The following is a 17,500-nucleotide window of genomic DNA, read 5'->3' as shown; positions in this document are numbered from 1 at the left end:
CTATCTATCTATCTGTCTATCTTTTCGGAAAGTCTTTATAGAAGTCATAAACAATGTGAGTGAAATAGTGGCTAATCAATGTATGCAGACATTCGTCTAGACTTGTTGTGCAATGCTCCATAAAATTAAACTGCCTTTTTTTCAGGGGGAAAAACAGAAAAAGAATGCCGAGACACACGAAGATTCTGGCATCAGTGTACCAGATTGTTTGAACAGGTTTTGCAAATACATGGACACATACTGTTTTACCGACTGTTTTCATCACCCTTTCGATTTCGCGTTTTGCCAGTTATATTTTTCGTCAACGTTTTGAGTTTACGATTTGAATCCCTCATAGTCATGTTTGTTTTCTGGTGTTCTGCTAAATATTATACACATAGAATAAAATAATAGTTATCTCGTTTTCTTTTTAGTTCAAATCGAACTCCAGTGCCGTGCTGTACTGAAAGCAAGTTCAAGGGAAACACCCCCGGTATCCTTTATAACAGGATGTCTAAAAAAAAAATTTTTTAAAGGACCCAACTTCGGATAAACAGAATTAAACCTTGAAAAATTCAAGCTTTTAAATATGATAAAAATTCATCTACGCCTCTGAACCATTTCAAGTTTTACAATTTCAACCATAATAGGATAAAATGCACAATTACTCTCAATAGCGTTCCGCTACAGGGGCGTGATCGACCCGTTCCGGTTTCATGGTAAAAATAACAAAACCACGAAAGTTACAACAGATAAATTAATCTCATCGTACTGAGAAAGTGTTGGAGAAATTTGGGGAGGAGAAAGTGTTATGCAATAGAGACCACACCCCAAACGTCAAGACTGGTCCTTGTGTGGCTTAAAAAAGGCTTTTAAAACAAACAAAAAATACAAAACGGCAGGTTGTCACATCTCTTAAACTTAGAACCCTTTCAGTAATTACCCTTGGGATCTTTGGACGGACAAAATCTGCAGAGGTAAACCACAAACGATCGAACATTTAAGACTCAGTGTTGATTAGCACGTTCAAAGAACAGACCCAGAAACATGCCACGGGGTTGTTTAGAATTTTGAGTGACGTATTGGGGCTTATATGGAGAAAAGTGGAAAACACATGGGGATTTGAATAACCATCACCTTCCTGAGTCCTGAGTTTGTTTGACACTATAGTTTTTGTATAAATGTGTTCTTCAATGTACAAAGAGTGATTATTTGAAATAAAACAGTTTGGTTGATACTAGAGAAGTTGCAAAGTTTTGCGTTTCTCACAATTTTGGTTGAAAATTTAGAAATTTTATATTTTTCGAACATGTAGGTTAATTTTGTTCTTACAGACAAATGTAATATGCCCTATTGAAATTGGTCTAAAGATGACAGTTATTGCCAAGTAGCAGGAACACTCGTCTGGATTTTTGGAGAACGGTACTAAAAAATACAGAGGACTGTTTTGTCTCGTATTAGAAAAGTTACGAAGAGAAAGAAGACAGGAGAGAGAGAGAGAGAGAGAGAGAGAGAGAGAGAGAGAGAGAGAGAGAGAGATTTGTAGCTTTCTATCACTAACAATAACAAACTTCATAGATTTCAATACGACCATTTTCAATCGAATGCCACATACCATTTAAGAAAAAACAAAAATAAAGCCCCTATAGTGCATTGATAATTAGTTTGAACATTTCAACAATGGATCACGGAATAGACAACTAAAGCAAACATTATTTTTAGTTATAATTAGCCTAATGAATCAATGATTGGTTTTTTTCTTCCTTTGTTGTTCATGAAGTAAATAATATAATATTATTGTCGAGATGGACCAACGCAATAACAACCTTAATTAAAGCTCGCTTTGTCGAGCGCCCATTTCTAACTATGGGCTATCTATCGTGCACAAGGAAAAGAATCACTCGAAAAAGGCCGAACATGATCCTACAGTTCGACAAAAGAGTATTTGTGTGGTGATATTCTGATCAAGAGATAGACAGGCTAGCAAGACGTGGGTGAACTGGAGGAGAGGTGCTGAATAGAAACAATTGCATAATATTTTATTTGTAGACCGAGCAGGGACCTCAGCGGAGGCAGGGGTGAGAGTTGGGACGAAAGAGAGAGAGGGGGAAAGGGGGGGGGGGAGGGAGAGAGAGAGAGAGGGGGGGAAGGGAGAGAGAGAGAGGTAGAGAGAGGGGCGAGGGAGGGAGAGAGAGGGAGAGAGATGGAGAGAGAGAGAGAGAGAGGGGGGGAGGGAGGGAGAGAGAAAGAGAGGGGGATACAGAGAGAGAGAAAGAGATGGGGATACAGAGAGAGAGAGAGAGAGAGAGAGAGAGAGAGAGAGAGAGAGAGAGAGAGAGAGAGAGAGAGAGAGAGAGAGAATGAGCGAGGGGAGAGGAGCAGAAATCGAATTCTTTTTTTGCGCATGAGTGAATGAAAGAATACGTGTTGTGTTCATACATATGTGTATGTGATTGTTTGTTTGTTTGTTTGATTGATTGTTTGTTGGTTTACTGTTTATTTAGGGGAGGGACTATTTATAGGTTAGTCGACGATGAACAATATCAATCAGTGGTCATTCAAGTTTTCAGCTTGGTTTTTGCCTGTTTCGGTCGTACGGCACAACCAATAAAATGATACGATCCAACGACCCAGCTTTTTGCCTGTAGAAAGAAATGAGAAGAAAATATAATATGTTAATTTGTTAATGTTTGTGCTCTTTACACCCCATCGGCACGATTTAGATCATTTTAAGGGGCAGCTTTCCGATCCTGCCTATCTGAGCCAACAGGGTTTTAAAAGAATACGATACCCCAGCAGAAAAACCGAGACACTCGATAAAGAAAAAATTCTCCCCACTCGGGAATCGAAATCGGGTCTCCTGCATGTGACAACAAAGTGCCTAACCGTTATCCATGGATAGATAGATAGATAGATAGATAGATAGATAGATAGATAGATAGATAGATAGATAGATAGATAGATAGATAGATAAAAACTAAGGGAGGATTGGGCGAGAGAAATAAAAATAAGAAGATAATAGTGATGGTTTTAAAATTAGAATTAATGTAAAGGTGTTTTGTTTTCTGGAGCAGCACTTCAACACCCGCCTCATAATATCGACAGCACCTATAGCACTCTCACCACGCAGCAAGGCCAAACAAGCCTACGTCAAGAGGCGTCGAAAGTCGAGGATCGTGGCGTCATCACAAGCGAGAGCGAGGCCCGATGATGCAAAACCCGTGGGGTGGCGTCAGCCAGAGGGAAAGCGAGAGAGTGGCGGGTACACGGTACACGATTCACGGAATGCACCACGCGTATTATCATAAAAAGAAGCAGCCAAAGCCGCCTACTCCGCCCTCCTAAAGCAGCAGATCCGGTTCAGATCCCACTCAGAGTTAGCAGCAGCGTCCCGCGGAGCTGGAGAGTCGTAGGAAAGTGCTCAAAAAGATCCTTGACCAGGAAACCAAGAGAGGCTAGTTCAGACCTGCACTATGACCAAGCAAAGGAGATCCACTTCTTGTACCCCATATCTTCTCCTCTTTGTCCTTTTAACGACGGTTGCCTTAGCCCACTCACAAGGTAGGGGCTGACTTACTTTTTATTTATAAAACGTGTTTTATCTGTTTCAAATATATGTCTCCCTAACACAAGTTTTATTCATTTTTTTTTCTCCGAAATATCAGTTTTGTTTTCAATGTTACGTGAACGGACATATTTTTTTCTCTGCTTTTTAAAGAATGATACTTGTTCCTACTTACTTCATGTTTGTAATGGTTTATAATTCTTTCAGCACTTTTGAACTTCGACGTCGTTAACTTTGCACGATAGCTGAATAGAAAACAAACTAACTAACGAAAATTTCGAATTAGGATTTCTTTTTTAAAGAGTCATATAGATTAACACTCATTATTCCTTTATCTCTAAAATGTCACATCTTCTCGAATTTGCAAGTTGAGTTTTCCTTTTTAAATACGCGATAGGAAATAATAAGTTAACAAACGACTTAAGTTGATTGCGAGTTTATGATTACCATTACATGTTCTAAATCTTACCTCGCTATCAAACATCCCAAGATGTTCATCTCATCCTTACTGTTTCTGTCGTGGGTGAAATAGATAATCGGAGCCTGCAATGTCACAATTGCGCTCTACGCTACCGCACGCAAAGGACGTCCGTACAATTCCCGCGTAGGGAAGAAGTTCCCACTCGGAGTTGTGTCAGACAGGCAGGATCAGAACAGCCTGTTTCCTAGACGATCATAATTGCTTAGATAAGGGCTTAAATCATTCTATAAATAAAAGGGTAAAATCGATATAGACAAAGATTTTTAGGTTTTCTTTCTCGTGCATTTTTGCTACGAGCGACCAAAACAGTCGACATCTATGACAAATTATTCACTGCTCATAATTTTTTTTTTCACCTCTTATACTTTCCTGGACTTTTTATTCATCATTATTTGCCTAAAGTTTGATAAAACTATGAGGCCCTTCTCGATTTGAAAAAAATGTTTCCAGATAATCATGCTTATCAAACCCACCACATTTTGGGCGAGACAATATATCATGTAAAAAAATATAATTTGAATTTCTGAAAAAGGTTTTTATAAACCCTTTTTATGTAAAGGGTGGGGGGGGGGAGGGGGGGGGGCTCAGATTTGCACTTATCTGATATCCCTTTCCCCTCCCAACATAAAAATATGGTTTCTTAAACGAACAAAATAAAAAAAGTATAATGAAACACTTGTTTTAACATATTATGTGTAACAGTTTTAACCGGTGAGAAAACGCGGCTAATAAAAGGCTGTATAAATGGTGCGTCGGCATGGTTTTGCTTAAACTGAATCAACTTGTACAAATGGTTCCTATAACAATTGCCCGCGCATATAAAATACTAGTGGCCTTTTTGACGTAGCCCTTAAGATTGACCCCAAGAACTAGTTATTGTAGTTGGCAAATATAACCTTTCTTAAGCCAACATAAATTCATATCGTTTGCTTCACTATCTTTTATGTTATTCTCAACTTATATCCGTCTACTCTACATATTGAGTCAAGAGATGACGAAACGGCCAATTACACATAGACGAGATGATCAGACCCTATATAACACACACACACACACACACACACACACACACACACACACATACACACACACACATACACACACACAAACACACACACACACACACACACACATACACACTCAATTTTTAAATGTAAAGTAAAGTTCCTGTCAACAACTTCTGAATGTCACCTCATCCTGATGTTTTTCCTTTTAGTTTTTTTTTTTCTCAAATTACTGTACCATGTAACCCGCCTTAAAAAATATAATAATGTAGTTTGAGAAAACATTTATTTATAAACGTGAAAGAAAAGAAGATAGCTGTCTGATAGCTACTGCTGATTAAAAGGTTGGCCGAAAGCCCGATGCTCAGACAAACATGTAGGACCCCAGAATACCCAGAGGGCATTTAATAAATTTGAAAGAAATAAGAAAATGTATGACTTAATACGTGTAACAACAACAACAATCCACAACAACACAACAACAACACACACACACGCGCGCACACACACACACACACACACACACACACACACACACACGACACACACACACACCCTCACACCACACCACACCACAACACACTACATTACATGACCACACCACACCAACAACAAATATGTACAAATAATATAAAACACGCCTACAATGGCTAAAAACTGAGACAAGTATAACAATAGAAAATACACACCGATGCAAAAAATAATTTTAAAAAACGAACAAAACTGTGCTAGCTACATTGCAAAAAAGTTTCTTTTTTTTTTAAAGTCCTCGTGCAATAGTGTGTGTGCATCTATAAACATATATTTTTTAAATTTCAAATCCCAGTGTGGTTCAAATATAGATGCGTAAAGCAAAGGCGGGCCTACACATCTCCCAGAAATGCCCTGGAAATGGCTAAAACATCTCGAGAAACGAGCAAGAGTCCAATAAATTTGATAATCATCAGTTTCATGTCGCTGTCACAATATTCTTGTCATGTCTGTGGGACTTTAAAGCCGACCTATAAGACGAGGGCGTATGACGTCAGGGAAGCTATTAGATTTTCCTAATGTTTTGTTCGTTAGTGACAAAGAAGATGTGTCTTTTAATGCCAAAGTTCGGTTCTTAACTCCATGGAAGTCCGGTGCGGTTCTTAACTCCATGGAAGTCCGGTGCTTTCTCTGAGAGAGAGAGAGAGAGAGAGAGAGAGAGAGAGAGAGAGAGAGAGAGAGAGAGAGAGAGAGAGAGAGAGAGAGAGAGAGAGAGAGAGAGAGAGAGAGAGAGAGAAACGCAAACCAAGATGGTAGCCACATGAAGCTATCACATTCAGTTCAGCTTAAATTTCTATAACAGGGTGACGTACGTTAAGTTCAGACAAACGATGAAAGCCAAAATCGAGAGCAGTGAAAGCATAGATCTTGCCGCAAACACGTTCTAGCTTTACAAAAAATGTAATGTCCAAAGTAAGTTTTCTGTTTTTGTAGTGATAGTGTCTAAAGGTAAGTAAAAGATGTTCAAATTGGTAAGGATGTATCGCGGTTATTCACTTGTCAAATTACAACAATAGAACGCATTTGCATGTTTCATGAGACAGTAGATGAGATGAGTAGAGACAAGAAACAACAGGATGAGTACATTACGCAATTAATACTAAGTAGACTTATCACTTTACATGCAGATATTTTTAGCAAAATCATCTTTGAATATTCACAAGGGAACATACACCTTGAGCTTACTCAGAAATCAGCCATTCTGGAAAGGAAGAAACAGACGCAGTCAGTCAGAACGATGAACAGTATCAAGTGTATTTCATTCTCTCTTTTGGCTCAATACTTCGTTGTGAAGCTGTCTATCAAGAAAAGCTGAAATTTAGTATTCTAAGACAATAGCGACTATTTCTTTTTAAACATTTCTTGACATTTTGTTTTAATGGACACCCGAGCCTCTTGTGGCAAGGCTGCTATTCGTAGCAGGTCCTTCGGGCTCTAGCAGAGTTTTAGGTCTCCGCACGTGCTTAGGATTTGGCCGATATTTCTTTCTATTTTTTCCTCGAGTATTGGAGAGGCTTGACGTAGATGGGTACATAGGCTTGAACTGGAACAAACTGACACGTGTAACATTGTGCTTCTTCTCTTTGCCCCTCCCTCACAAGACTTACGTTTCATGTCGTTAAGGTATAATTTAGTCGAGAGACTGTTTTTCTGTAAAAGTTTAGTATCTAATTTAGTTTTAGGTTTAGTCCTAATAGGCTGAATGGTCCAAAGTGTGCCTGTGGCTGAATGCAATTATACAAATACAAATTAATTCCAAAGAGAGGGGATAGCAAAATGAGAGAACTTTGGAAAGGTAGACGTTTATCAGCATCCAATCTTTCTACTTGGCCCCCATCAACACGGTTCCTTCAAACCGTTTTAAGCAACCGGAAACATAAAAGTCATAGCAGTCTCTTCTTCTTTTATTGTGGGATCGGATTTTACAAAAGGTTAGTCAGGACTTCTAATGTGCGAATTGCAGTGCTACCCAGACTATGGCCCGTGATGAATAGCCGTCTCTGATTAGTACTGTTCGGGAAAATTAAGACAGCAATAAACATTGAGCACGAATTGCTGTAAATGCAGCATCATGACAAACCGAATAAAGAATCTAGCATTCGTGCTTCTTAGTCTATGCATAACGGATTTTGAAAAAGCATGCAGGTCTTCCCTTAATTTGCTAAGAAGCACGAATGCTGTATTCAAGTGTATGTAAAACATGGAAAGTAGACGCGTTTTTAAAAAAAACTACACTTTTTTTCATAGGTGTGTCAATATTAGAGCGAGTGGGAAGGGTCTTTTTCATGTGTGGGAACCTCTGTGTTGAAGGGAATGACGGAATCCGTATTTCAGGTTTCAGGTAGGTAAGTGCACTATCACATAATATTTTGGGTAATAAATCTTACTTGGAGGAAATGACTCAGAAAGATATGTGAAAGAGTAAATACGGAATTAATTAGTGTAAAGAGATTTAGAGCGAGTGGGTGAATTAGTGATTATAGCTACGGGATTAGAGGACAGAGTGGTTAAATAATACCGTTAATGAGTGAATATGGGAGTGTAGAGGTAATTAAAAAAGTGGCCAGACCCCCCCCCACCCCACCCCCTCTTAACATATGTATGCAAATTATACATAAAATAGATATGTATGTATTAATTTATAAATTTATAAATATATAGACTATATAGCATGACATATTTCCATAACACGAATCACCAAAACGAATTTAAGTTAAAGCCGCACCCCTTTCGATTTCAGGGAAGTCCATATCTGTCATAAAGAAACTCAAGGGTACATATTGCTGTTCTTAACAACCTTGGTTCAATAGGGATACCGGTTTGCAGACGTGGCCACTGATGCCTTCACAAAGCTGTTTTGCCTAGTGTTTAAGTTACGTCCTCCTTAATAGTAAGGCAAACAGCATGGAACATATTTTTGCAGGGAAGCAAATCTCTTTCAGCAGACTATTAAAAGAGATCACAAGACTGCTCAAACCCGTAAAGGGCTGTGTTCTGCTCGATACGCACAAATTATGACATTTATAAAAATAAGGCTTCCTACACTCTTGCTTTTTATAGCCCAAATGCATTGCACTAATAGATACTAAAACATCATGACCTCGATATATATCCATTATTGTTTAGGGTTTGCATGGCCAGTACGAGCTGAGTGGGAAGGTACTTGGAGAATAGGTTGCCATATCGAAACGAGAGAAACTAATAGGAAATAACTTATTTCCCTTAATGAAGGTTACTTTTCAAAATACAACGCATCGCTCTGGGAAGAGGCAAGACGAATCTAAAAGGGAGAGAGTCTGCTATTGGTTATATTGCCTGTTAGTATGTTGGTAAGTGTTTTATGGCGCTCGCAATGGCATAAGGTCAGATGAGCGCGCAGGACACATCAAACATTTTCAGTTTGTAGGAAATTTTGAATTTTGCCCGGGTGGCAGCCAAAGCCTGCTCTTACCAATTTTAGACCACCAAGGGATCTTAATGTGCGCAAGTTGCACACGGACCCTCCGAGATTATTCGCCCTTGTCGGAGAAGGATAGATGCAGATCTTTCCTACCAGAAGATCAGGGGTGTGGCTGAAAGACAGCAGTAAGAAGGTGCCAAGGAAAAGCAATAGAAAGGCAGCAGAAAGAGCCAGGAGCTCAGAGGAGGGGGCAAAGGAGGTGAGGGGGTGGGGGCAGAAAGAGGAGACGAAAGCAGACGACAGAACAATGCTAGAGAACAGGAAAGGATGTGAAAGGAGACAATTTTAGAGGAAAACAGATTTTCTTTCGCTACCCGGATTCGAAACCGGAACATTTGGATGAGAGGCCAACACCTTAACCTCCAGGCCACTAGAGCCCCGTTATATTGCCTGTAGTGAGTTCGTTTATTTGTTTTAGAAAATGTGAACTTCTCATATTGATGACTCGGCACGTGAATTCATTTGCGGCAAAGAATCAGATCCATTGTAAAGATTCAAAAATGCACCCCCCCCCCCGTTTTATTTCCTCTTCTATGGATGAGCGAAACACGTGTGATGATATAAGTGACGTATCGTGCATGCTTTTAGAAATGATTTTCTGCTTTCCAGTTCCGTAACTTGGAATAGAGGATGACAAATCGACCGCTGTAGGTCGGCAAGAATTTCGATCCTTTCAAAGGTGAAATGGCATCCACACACATCTATTATTAGAAATGAATAGTCTTTTGTTCTCCGTCTTTTACTCTAATCATTCAGCTTAATCTTGAAAACATTTTGTGCAGAGAAAGGCGTTGAATGGAGTTACTCCTCCTCCTTTGGGGGATTGCCTGTCATTATCACTATATTATGTAGATGCATACAAACTATAATTATGAAACTGATCTCTACCTTCCTTCTCCTCCCCCCCTCCCACCCCCCCCCCCCCACACACCCACGACCACTTTTTTTGTTTCCTTCCTTCCTCGATCTGAAACCACAAACCAGCAATATGAACAAGAGCTTATAAAAAAATTGATGAAAGGCAACTTAAGAAAAAAAATAATTTAACCCCCCCCCCCTTTCGAACTCCAGTTAGACTGACACTCCCACTACCACAAGCAGGGTTGCAGGAAGAACCAAGATGGGTTTTGGAAGGTTTCGGGGCTTTCTTCGTTTGCCCAAAATAGAATAACCTTTAAAAATGAAATGTAATTTTTTAAAATGAAATGTAATTTTCAGCAATGAATTCCACCGAGTCGGGGGGTGAACGTGTTGAGCATTGTCCCAGTTTGCTTCTAACACAAGTGTTCTACATCAGAAGGGAAGAATGAGGGCTTTCAGTGAGTTCAGTTGGCACAACGCCAGGTTATTGTCGGTGTGACCAAAATTTAAATCACCAATGGTGTATTCTTGAGCTTGGGTTCTTTGATGAGCAATTGTCACGCTTGCACTCTGCATGGTTCGGCTCTTTGGAGAGGAACTTTAAGTTTGGATGTCTTTTCTCATACAAATTCTCGTTATTTATTAAAGTGGACAAAAGAAAGATTACATACCACATGACGTATACCAGATCAGGCTTTCAAAATCAGATAGAGCCTTGTCATCTCAGGTCGATGAATAATCTGTTTTAGAGCTGAAATTCAAGTTGATGACCGATTCTCACACCCTTTTCTCATTTGCTTGCTTAACCTGCCCGAAAGTGTTGCTGCTGAGTCGATTTTCTCGACCAGACAAAATAATCAAAAACACACTTTAGTCTGAATAACGCAATCGTGTTGCGCTGAACGAATAAGGAAAGCTCACTTCTAAAATTCTATTGCACCCGCACTAATGTGCACTGACCGAATTCATTAATTTTTTAAAACCTCGTCTCACCATTTACGTTTCATGCTTCACTGCGTGCAGACGAGAAAGTTTTTATTAAAGGAAAGAAACGCAGAGCAATAATGATGATACCAAGAGACTTTTTGGGAGTAGTTGAAACTGATCTTTTTTAGTTTTCAAATAGAATGTGTCATTTATTGCTTTCCGGCGGAAAACCCTCTCCAATCTCTCACCACCACTGCCGGATTTGTTTTCAGGACCAGCGATTCCTACTGATATTGCTTCGGAAATTAGCAAAAATTATTGTGTTGGAGGCGTGTGAATCATGTGTCACGCAATCCAGATTTCCGACGAAATATGTCATCTTTTAGGATCTTGTCTTAGGTGTGAAAATTCCGAATGCGTGTTGTAAGTGAATGATTGAAAAATGGAGGAAATTGATAGTGATTCGGGGAAGGACAAGAGAAAAAAGTATATTATTTGTTATTGAAAATAATGTGTGATTTGCAGGCGGAAGCAGTGAGTGACAAGTTAAGCTTTGAAACATGTAAGGTTTTGAATTCGATCAAATTGTTGAGATATAACTGCTTTAGCAGAAGGAATAAACTATGCACAACGGGCCGAGAATAATGTAAAAATGAATTGAAACTGTTTGCGTTAAAAAGGTGATGTTTTATGTCACATTTTTACTATTTTCCAGGGGTAAAGTAGTTATTCCTTTTGTATGTGAAATAGTTCGCCATACTGAAAGGCAGTGGGAAGACACAGAACAATTAGGTTAGCTTCTGATTTTTAAGACCTGAGACAGAGCTGTGGGCGATGTTATAATATAGGATATCTATAATATCTATAACATAAGATATATATATATATATATATATATATATATATATATATATATATATATATATATATATATATATATATATATATATATATATATATACACACACACACACACACACACACACACACACACACACACACACACACACACACACACACACACACACACATTTACGTATGCATATATATATATATATATATATATATATATATATATATATATATATATATATATATATAAGATAGATACAAAACAGACTGACTGGACCGCCGGCCTACGTTGTAGCTCAGAGGCCGCCTGTTACACATCTCTGGACTAGAGAGACCGTCAGCTGGCACAGGGGCAGCTATGGCCTGCTGTCCGGTCATCAGAGTCCATCTCCTTCCACCCTCCACCACCCCCACCCCTCCTCCCCTGTCAAGGTACTGATCTTTACTTTTTGAAGACGTAGCGAACACATGCGACTAATCAGCAGCGCAGACCAATGGCAATGTTGTGGCTCATATCGGTCCATCATATACACATTATAAACACGTATTTGCACATTTTAGTGCATGCTTGTTGTTATTAGCCATTTTGAGACAGAATTGAAAAGGCTGTATGAGTAGCGAAGTTATGCTTTGCTTTTTTAGGCGCACTAATCAGCGCGTCTTTATGCGTTGTCGAAAGACTAGAAGTAGAAGAATGTGCGTCCGCATTGAGTTCACCATCAATATGGTTTAGTAGGCGTTTCATTTCGTTATCTTAAAATTACAACGTTCTATCTGCTCAGTATCTAGATTTTAGTTTAGATAAATTTAACCTAAACAATTGAGTTTCACAACACTTTAAGCTTTTTCTAATGAAATTCTTTGAATATCTTGATAACGAATCTGAATAATCTTACAGTTTTGACTGAGCAGATAGTACCTCAAAACGGATAAAAATATCAGATAGAACTTTGTAATTCTAAAATAGCGATTTGTCCATGCCTGCATATCTATTCAAGAGTTTTCTTTTGTCCAGATTGAAGACCGAAGGTCGTTGGCCATATCCATCAAAAAATATTATAACCATTTTTTAACCCCCCACAAAGTGATGCATTTTTGTCAGGCGTTGATCTCATACAAAATACAATTTATAAATGGCTGGAGGGTAAGCTCGGGCAGACTAGTTGTTCGATAAAACTGAACTCACTTGTAGGAGGAGAAAATAAATATTTGTCGAATAAACACGTGTATGTAAGATTGTAATACGCCTCAGGGTCGATATGTCTTGTGGGAGGATGAACAGAAAAGGGTGGAAAAAGAGGAAAGGAATGTGAAAAGAGAGACGGGAATGACAAGGAGGAGTTGAATAGAAAAAAAGAAAATCAAGTAAAACAAAATAGAGAGAAAGAAGGAGAAGAGAGAGAGATGGAAAGAGAGAGAGAGAGAGAGAGAGAGAGAGAGAAAGAAAGGATTCACTCACTCGTGTCGCCCGAAAGCAAGCTATTACCAAAAGTGGCAGGCCGAGAAATCTAAGGAAAATTGTATTGATTTCTATTGTGTGCCAACGCCTTAAACAATGTCAGGAAAAGAGCGACGAGCACGGGTATAGATAGGAAGATGCGAAAGAAGAAGATGGGGATGGGATTTAACCGTTGGACTGTACATTCACGTTTAGTTATGCTTTGAGTTAATACCCTGTAAGACACAGAGGGATACAATGGTTCGAAAAATACTGAAAAGGTTAAAAAAAATTAAATAAATAGAATGACACACATAAGTACAGGGGTTATTTTGTGGTATTTCACTAGAAGCAGTGTTTTACCGTCCAGTGGACTAGGGATTTATTTTTTAATCTAGAGTAATTTTTCTTTTGGGGGGGAGGGTGGTGTTTGGTAAGGAGTGGGGTCGCAATTCCAGCTGCTTTTGTTTTGGTCTTACGTGTAATTTCTGGGGGGTTTTCAACATTAAGGCAGGATAATCACGCAGGAACAAACACAACCCACAAAGACCAAGGAAAGAAATCTGATAATTGAGTCATAAGAGCTTAGATCAAGTGACAACGTGAAAAGTTCATAGTTCAGAACGCGTAATCTTTCTCGTCGTGTAACATGCGCGGGACGCAACGTGACAACTTATCAACGACAGTACAGCTACTCGGTATGTGCATGTTGGAACAATTGAGCAGAACAGATCTCTAGTGTTGTAATCAAAGGCATTAGGTCTGACTTATTTAGTTATTAAACTGGTGGTTTCGTGTAGAGACAAATCTTCGGAGCTGCTTCTATTTTCCAAAAGAACTCAAATGTTGAAGCAGTGCATTAACTCTACCTCCCAAAGTCCAACCTTCTATCCCCGTCGGGGGTGGTGGAAACGGCAAAGTATGGGATATCTGGGTTTGGGTCAATGTAGGTGGACTGAGAGAGTTAAAAAAAACCCTGAGAAGTTGTACAATCCCAATTGAAAGATCTGCCAGCTGTCCTACCATAGAAAACTGCATCTCCCATCGACGCTTAACGGCAGCAGAGGATGAAACAGTAAAAGAAAGTAAGTAACATCAACCCTGCCACCAATATACACACCCACTGTTCTCTCTAAGATTCGAAGTGGACCGCCGAAAAACAAACCGATTCATTGAACAAATCTTAACTGTACTTGTTCCGGCAATGAACAAACAAATCGTGGTCGTTATGGTCGATGTGGGGAATTTGGGGGGGGGGGGGGTGCAAAATTCTTTTTGATGTTTGCCTATTCAGGCACCGATATTTTTCCACAGGGTGCCGTTATCACACTAAGCATAAGCAATGAGAATTCTATAAGAGAAACTGAGTGGGGTCGTCCACAATTATTGAACTATGCAATTTCAGGGCTGTCTCTTTGACAGCCACGATTGGTGAATCATTTCACCTCGTAAGGGAGGCATTAACCCACGTCCACAGAAACTCCTTACCTTATTTATATTTCGAAAGGATACACACTTATACAATGAATATTCACAAACATCCCCACAAGCACATTAACGCACAAAAACATACATTCACACACGAACACTCCTACACACTATCTGTACACACATACTCACGCACTAACACACACTCAAACACAAACATGCAACGACACACACACACGCACACACACACACACACACACACACACACACACACACACACACACACAAATACACACACACACACACACACACACACGCACATTATTCTTCTTTCCAACACCAAAATCTAGAAACATAACAGGAGACTCAAAGACAAGAGGGCAAGGCTGAGAAAAACCTTTTGGTCCTGCCAATATAATAAACAAGAAGGGTGAAAACAGTGCATTTGGTGTAGTGCGCTGTTGAATATCTTTCTGCCTAATTTGGATATACGTGTATAGTTCGTCTTCTCGCATGACCATTATTTTCAAATAACACTGGATAAAACGTATAGGACAGCTGTACACAATGAATGCCGCACATAATGTATCAATGACATACAATATCTTTTTTAAAGAACTCGAAGCTTCTATCACATGTATTACAGTTCTAGACGATATTCATTGGCCGTCTAAATGCTAAACCCTTGTCTTTGCTACGAGTGTCTGGGGTGCAATGAAACGCTTCTAAGTGCGGTCTAGATCATACAACCTGTGCACTTTGGCTATAAAAAATCTTTTTTTTGTGGATGTGAGGACGCCAGAGAGGTTAGTAAAGGAAAGATGATGGCAAAAGTGTAGAGGTCATAACTTCGGACATGTTTAAAGCTATGCAGACCGGCACAGTCCGTATTACTCGGAAGTCATCTCTCCTCCTCTGAGACACATAGTATAACATAATAAGGGGTTACATGTCCCTCAGATGTCTAGATGTATGCAGAAGGGTCTTCGCAGTTTTATCGTCTGTGGCCATTGGCTTCTATTGCGACAGTCATCAATATTCTCCAAATGAATATATAAGTATTTACTATTAAGTGAAACTAAAAGTGGGACCAAAATCTTCAAACGGGTCAAAATATGGATAGAAAGATATTTTAGAAGGAAGGAAGGCGTCGGTTAATGGTGAGTTAAAATTGCACCTGAAAAGAAAATGCGCCCTCATTTGCTTGCTTCTATTTAAAAAATAAAATAAAATTGCTCTTTACAGGCTGCAATAAATCATCTGATTCCTTTCTTTGGAAAAATTAAAGCGAAAGGAATTCGCCAAACTTAAAACAAGGCGCTGTTTACGGTCTTTTCTCAAGTCAGTGACAAAGACAATCTTCTAAACAACTATTTCTCTATTACCGCTTGGTGGATATCGACGACATCATTTTTTCCCGAAGACTTTTGAAAAATCGGCTTTGGGGAGGGGGGAAGAGGACATTGTCATAATGTGTCAAAGTACTTACTCTCCAGGCGGAAGTAAAGTAGAGTGTGATGACGTAGAAAAGCATATTATGTTAAAGTGTGAGGTCAGTTCACTCACTAATACAATCTCGCGTTTGCTTGTGACTTATTTTTCAGGAACAGCAGTCCATCACGCTAATCTATGTCGTCATATAAGGACACCGTCTTATGTAGTTAACTGCTTATTGGAGATTCGGAAATAAAAGACCATGTCCGTGCATAAACCGTTTGTTACTCCTCTCCCCAAAAGAAAAAAGGTTTCACCCTCCCCCGCCCCCTCCTCATTTTTGTGATCTCTCCTTCCACCTTTGGATTAAAAAAATTTCCGATAGGGTGTGCGGTTAGTTCAGTATGTAGCAAGAGAGACCTGAAGGACGAATACTTTGTTTCGAATCTCACTTGGTGAATTTTCGGGGTCGAGTCGCATGCCGAGTTTCCTTAGCTTGGAGGTTAGTTCAGAGGATTTTTTTCATGTTATTGATCTGTCTAAAAATAGTTAGAGACATTCACAGTACCATTTAAAAAATATAATAGTTAACATAAGACCTTTGCATGATGTGTAATGGATTTTAAAAATGTGTCCAAAGAACACAAAAGAAACATATCATTATGCATTTTGCAATTTTTTTCCTTTGCACATCCAAAAGATAAATATCCTTATTATACTTAAAATTCATCCCCGTCAAATATGGCAGTATTTTTTTTCCAATTATCCAACATGATGTTGATTTGATGTCCGGACTTTTAGTTTCGGCAAAGTTTAATCGTATTTACATCACCAGCTCACGTTGAGAAGAAACAAATTTTGTAGTTGACAAATTTAAGACTCGCCCTCTTCATTCCTACCGTGCTGGTGAATTCATATGAGACTTTTACGTGCTGATTGGCAAACAGAATCTTGGAACTCCAATAAAAGTAGGGAGGCCCCATCTGCTACGATAAAGACTTTCAGCTTGGCGTCGTCACGACAGCTACCAATAATGTTCCCTTCTGTATACCAATCCATTACCCACTGTTTGGTTTTCATCGTATCGAAAAGACACACGCCTACCCTCTACCCCCTCTCTCCACAACTCCTCGCCCTCACAAGGAAAGAATTGTTCTTTCTTTTTCTTTTTTTCGTTTTCTTTTTTTTATTTGGGGGGGGGGGTGGTAATCGCTCCATAGACAACCTCCCCCATCCCTTCTCGTCTTCACAGAAATAATGGGCTTTTTGAAGATAAGGTCTTAACTATAATAAATAATTTATATAACTTAGGACAAAGTGTTTGTTGCTTTTCGAAATTCTTCTCTCTTGGTTGTAATAAGAAATAGTTCAAAGAACGGTTTGATATTGTTGCTGTTTGCTGTTTTGTTGTTGTTATTGTTGTTGTCGATAAAAAGGATTGGGTGAATAAAAAGGAAAAGTAAAGTGGGCGAGGAAGGAATGATGATTATGTTCTTGAAGTGTCCACATTTTCTTTGAAAAGTTTCTCTTCTTAACTTTG

General features: G+C 39.1%; 1 protein-coding gene across 2 annotated transcripts in view; it reads left to right on the top strand.

Annotated features, from left to right (window-relative positions):
- The first annotated feature begins 3,210 nt into the window (after positions 1-3,210).
- The window catches only part of LOC101853908, a 45,206-nt gene continuing 30,916 nt past the window's right edge, over positions 3,211-17,500 (top strand). The window contains exon 1 of one of the 2 annotated variants that reach the window (XM_005091336.3): positions 3,211-3,540. In XM_005091336.3, coding sequence (XP_005091393.1) covers positions 3,453-3,540 — 88 coding nt within the window. In that variant the 5' untranslated portion in view covers positions 3,211-3,452. The remainder of the gene's footprint in view (positions 3,541-17,500) is intronic. The other variant, XM_005091335.3, reaches the window with a different exon arrangement.

This window comes from Aplysia californica, unplaced genomic scaffold, assembly GCF_000002075.1.
Source record: "Aplysia californica isolate F4 #8 unplaced genomic scaffold, AplCal3.0 scaffold00028, whole genome shotgun sequence".
NCBI lineage: Eukaryota > Metazoa > Mollusca > Gastropoda > Aplysiida > Aplysiidae > Aplysia > Aplysia californica.
The sequence above is the reverse complement of the archived record's forward strand: the minus strand, read 5'-3'. Positions and strand labels throughout refer to the sequence as shown.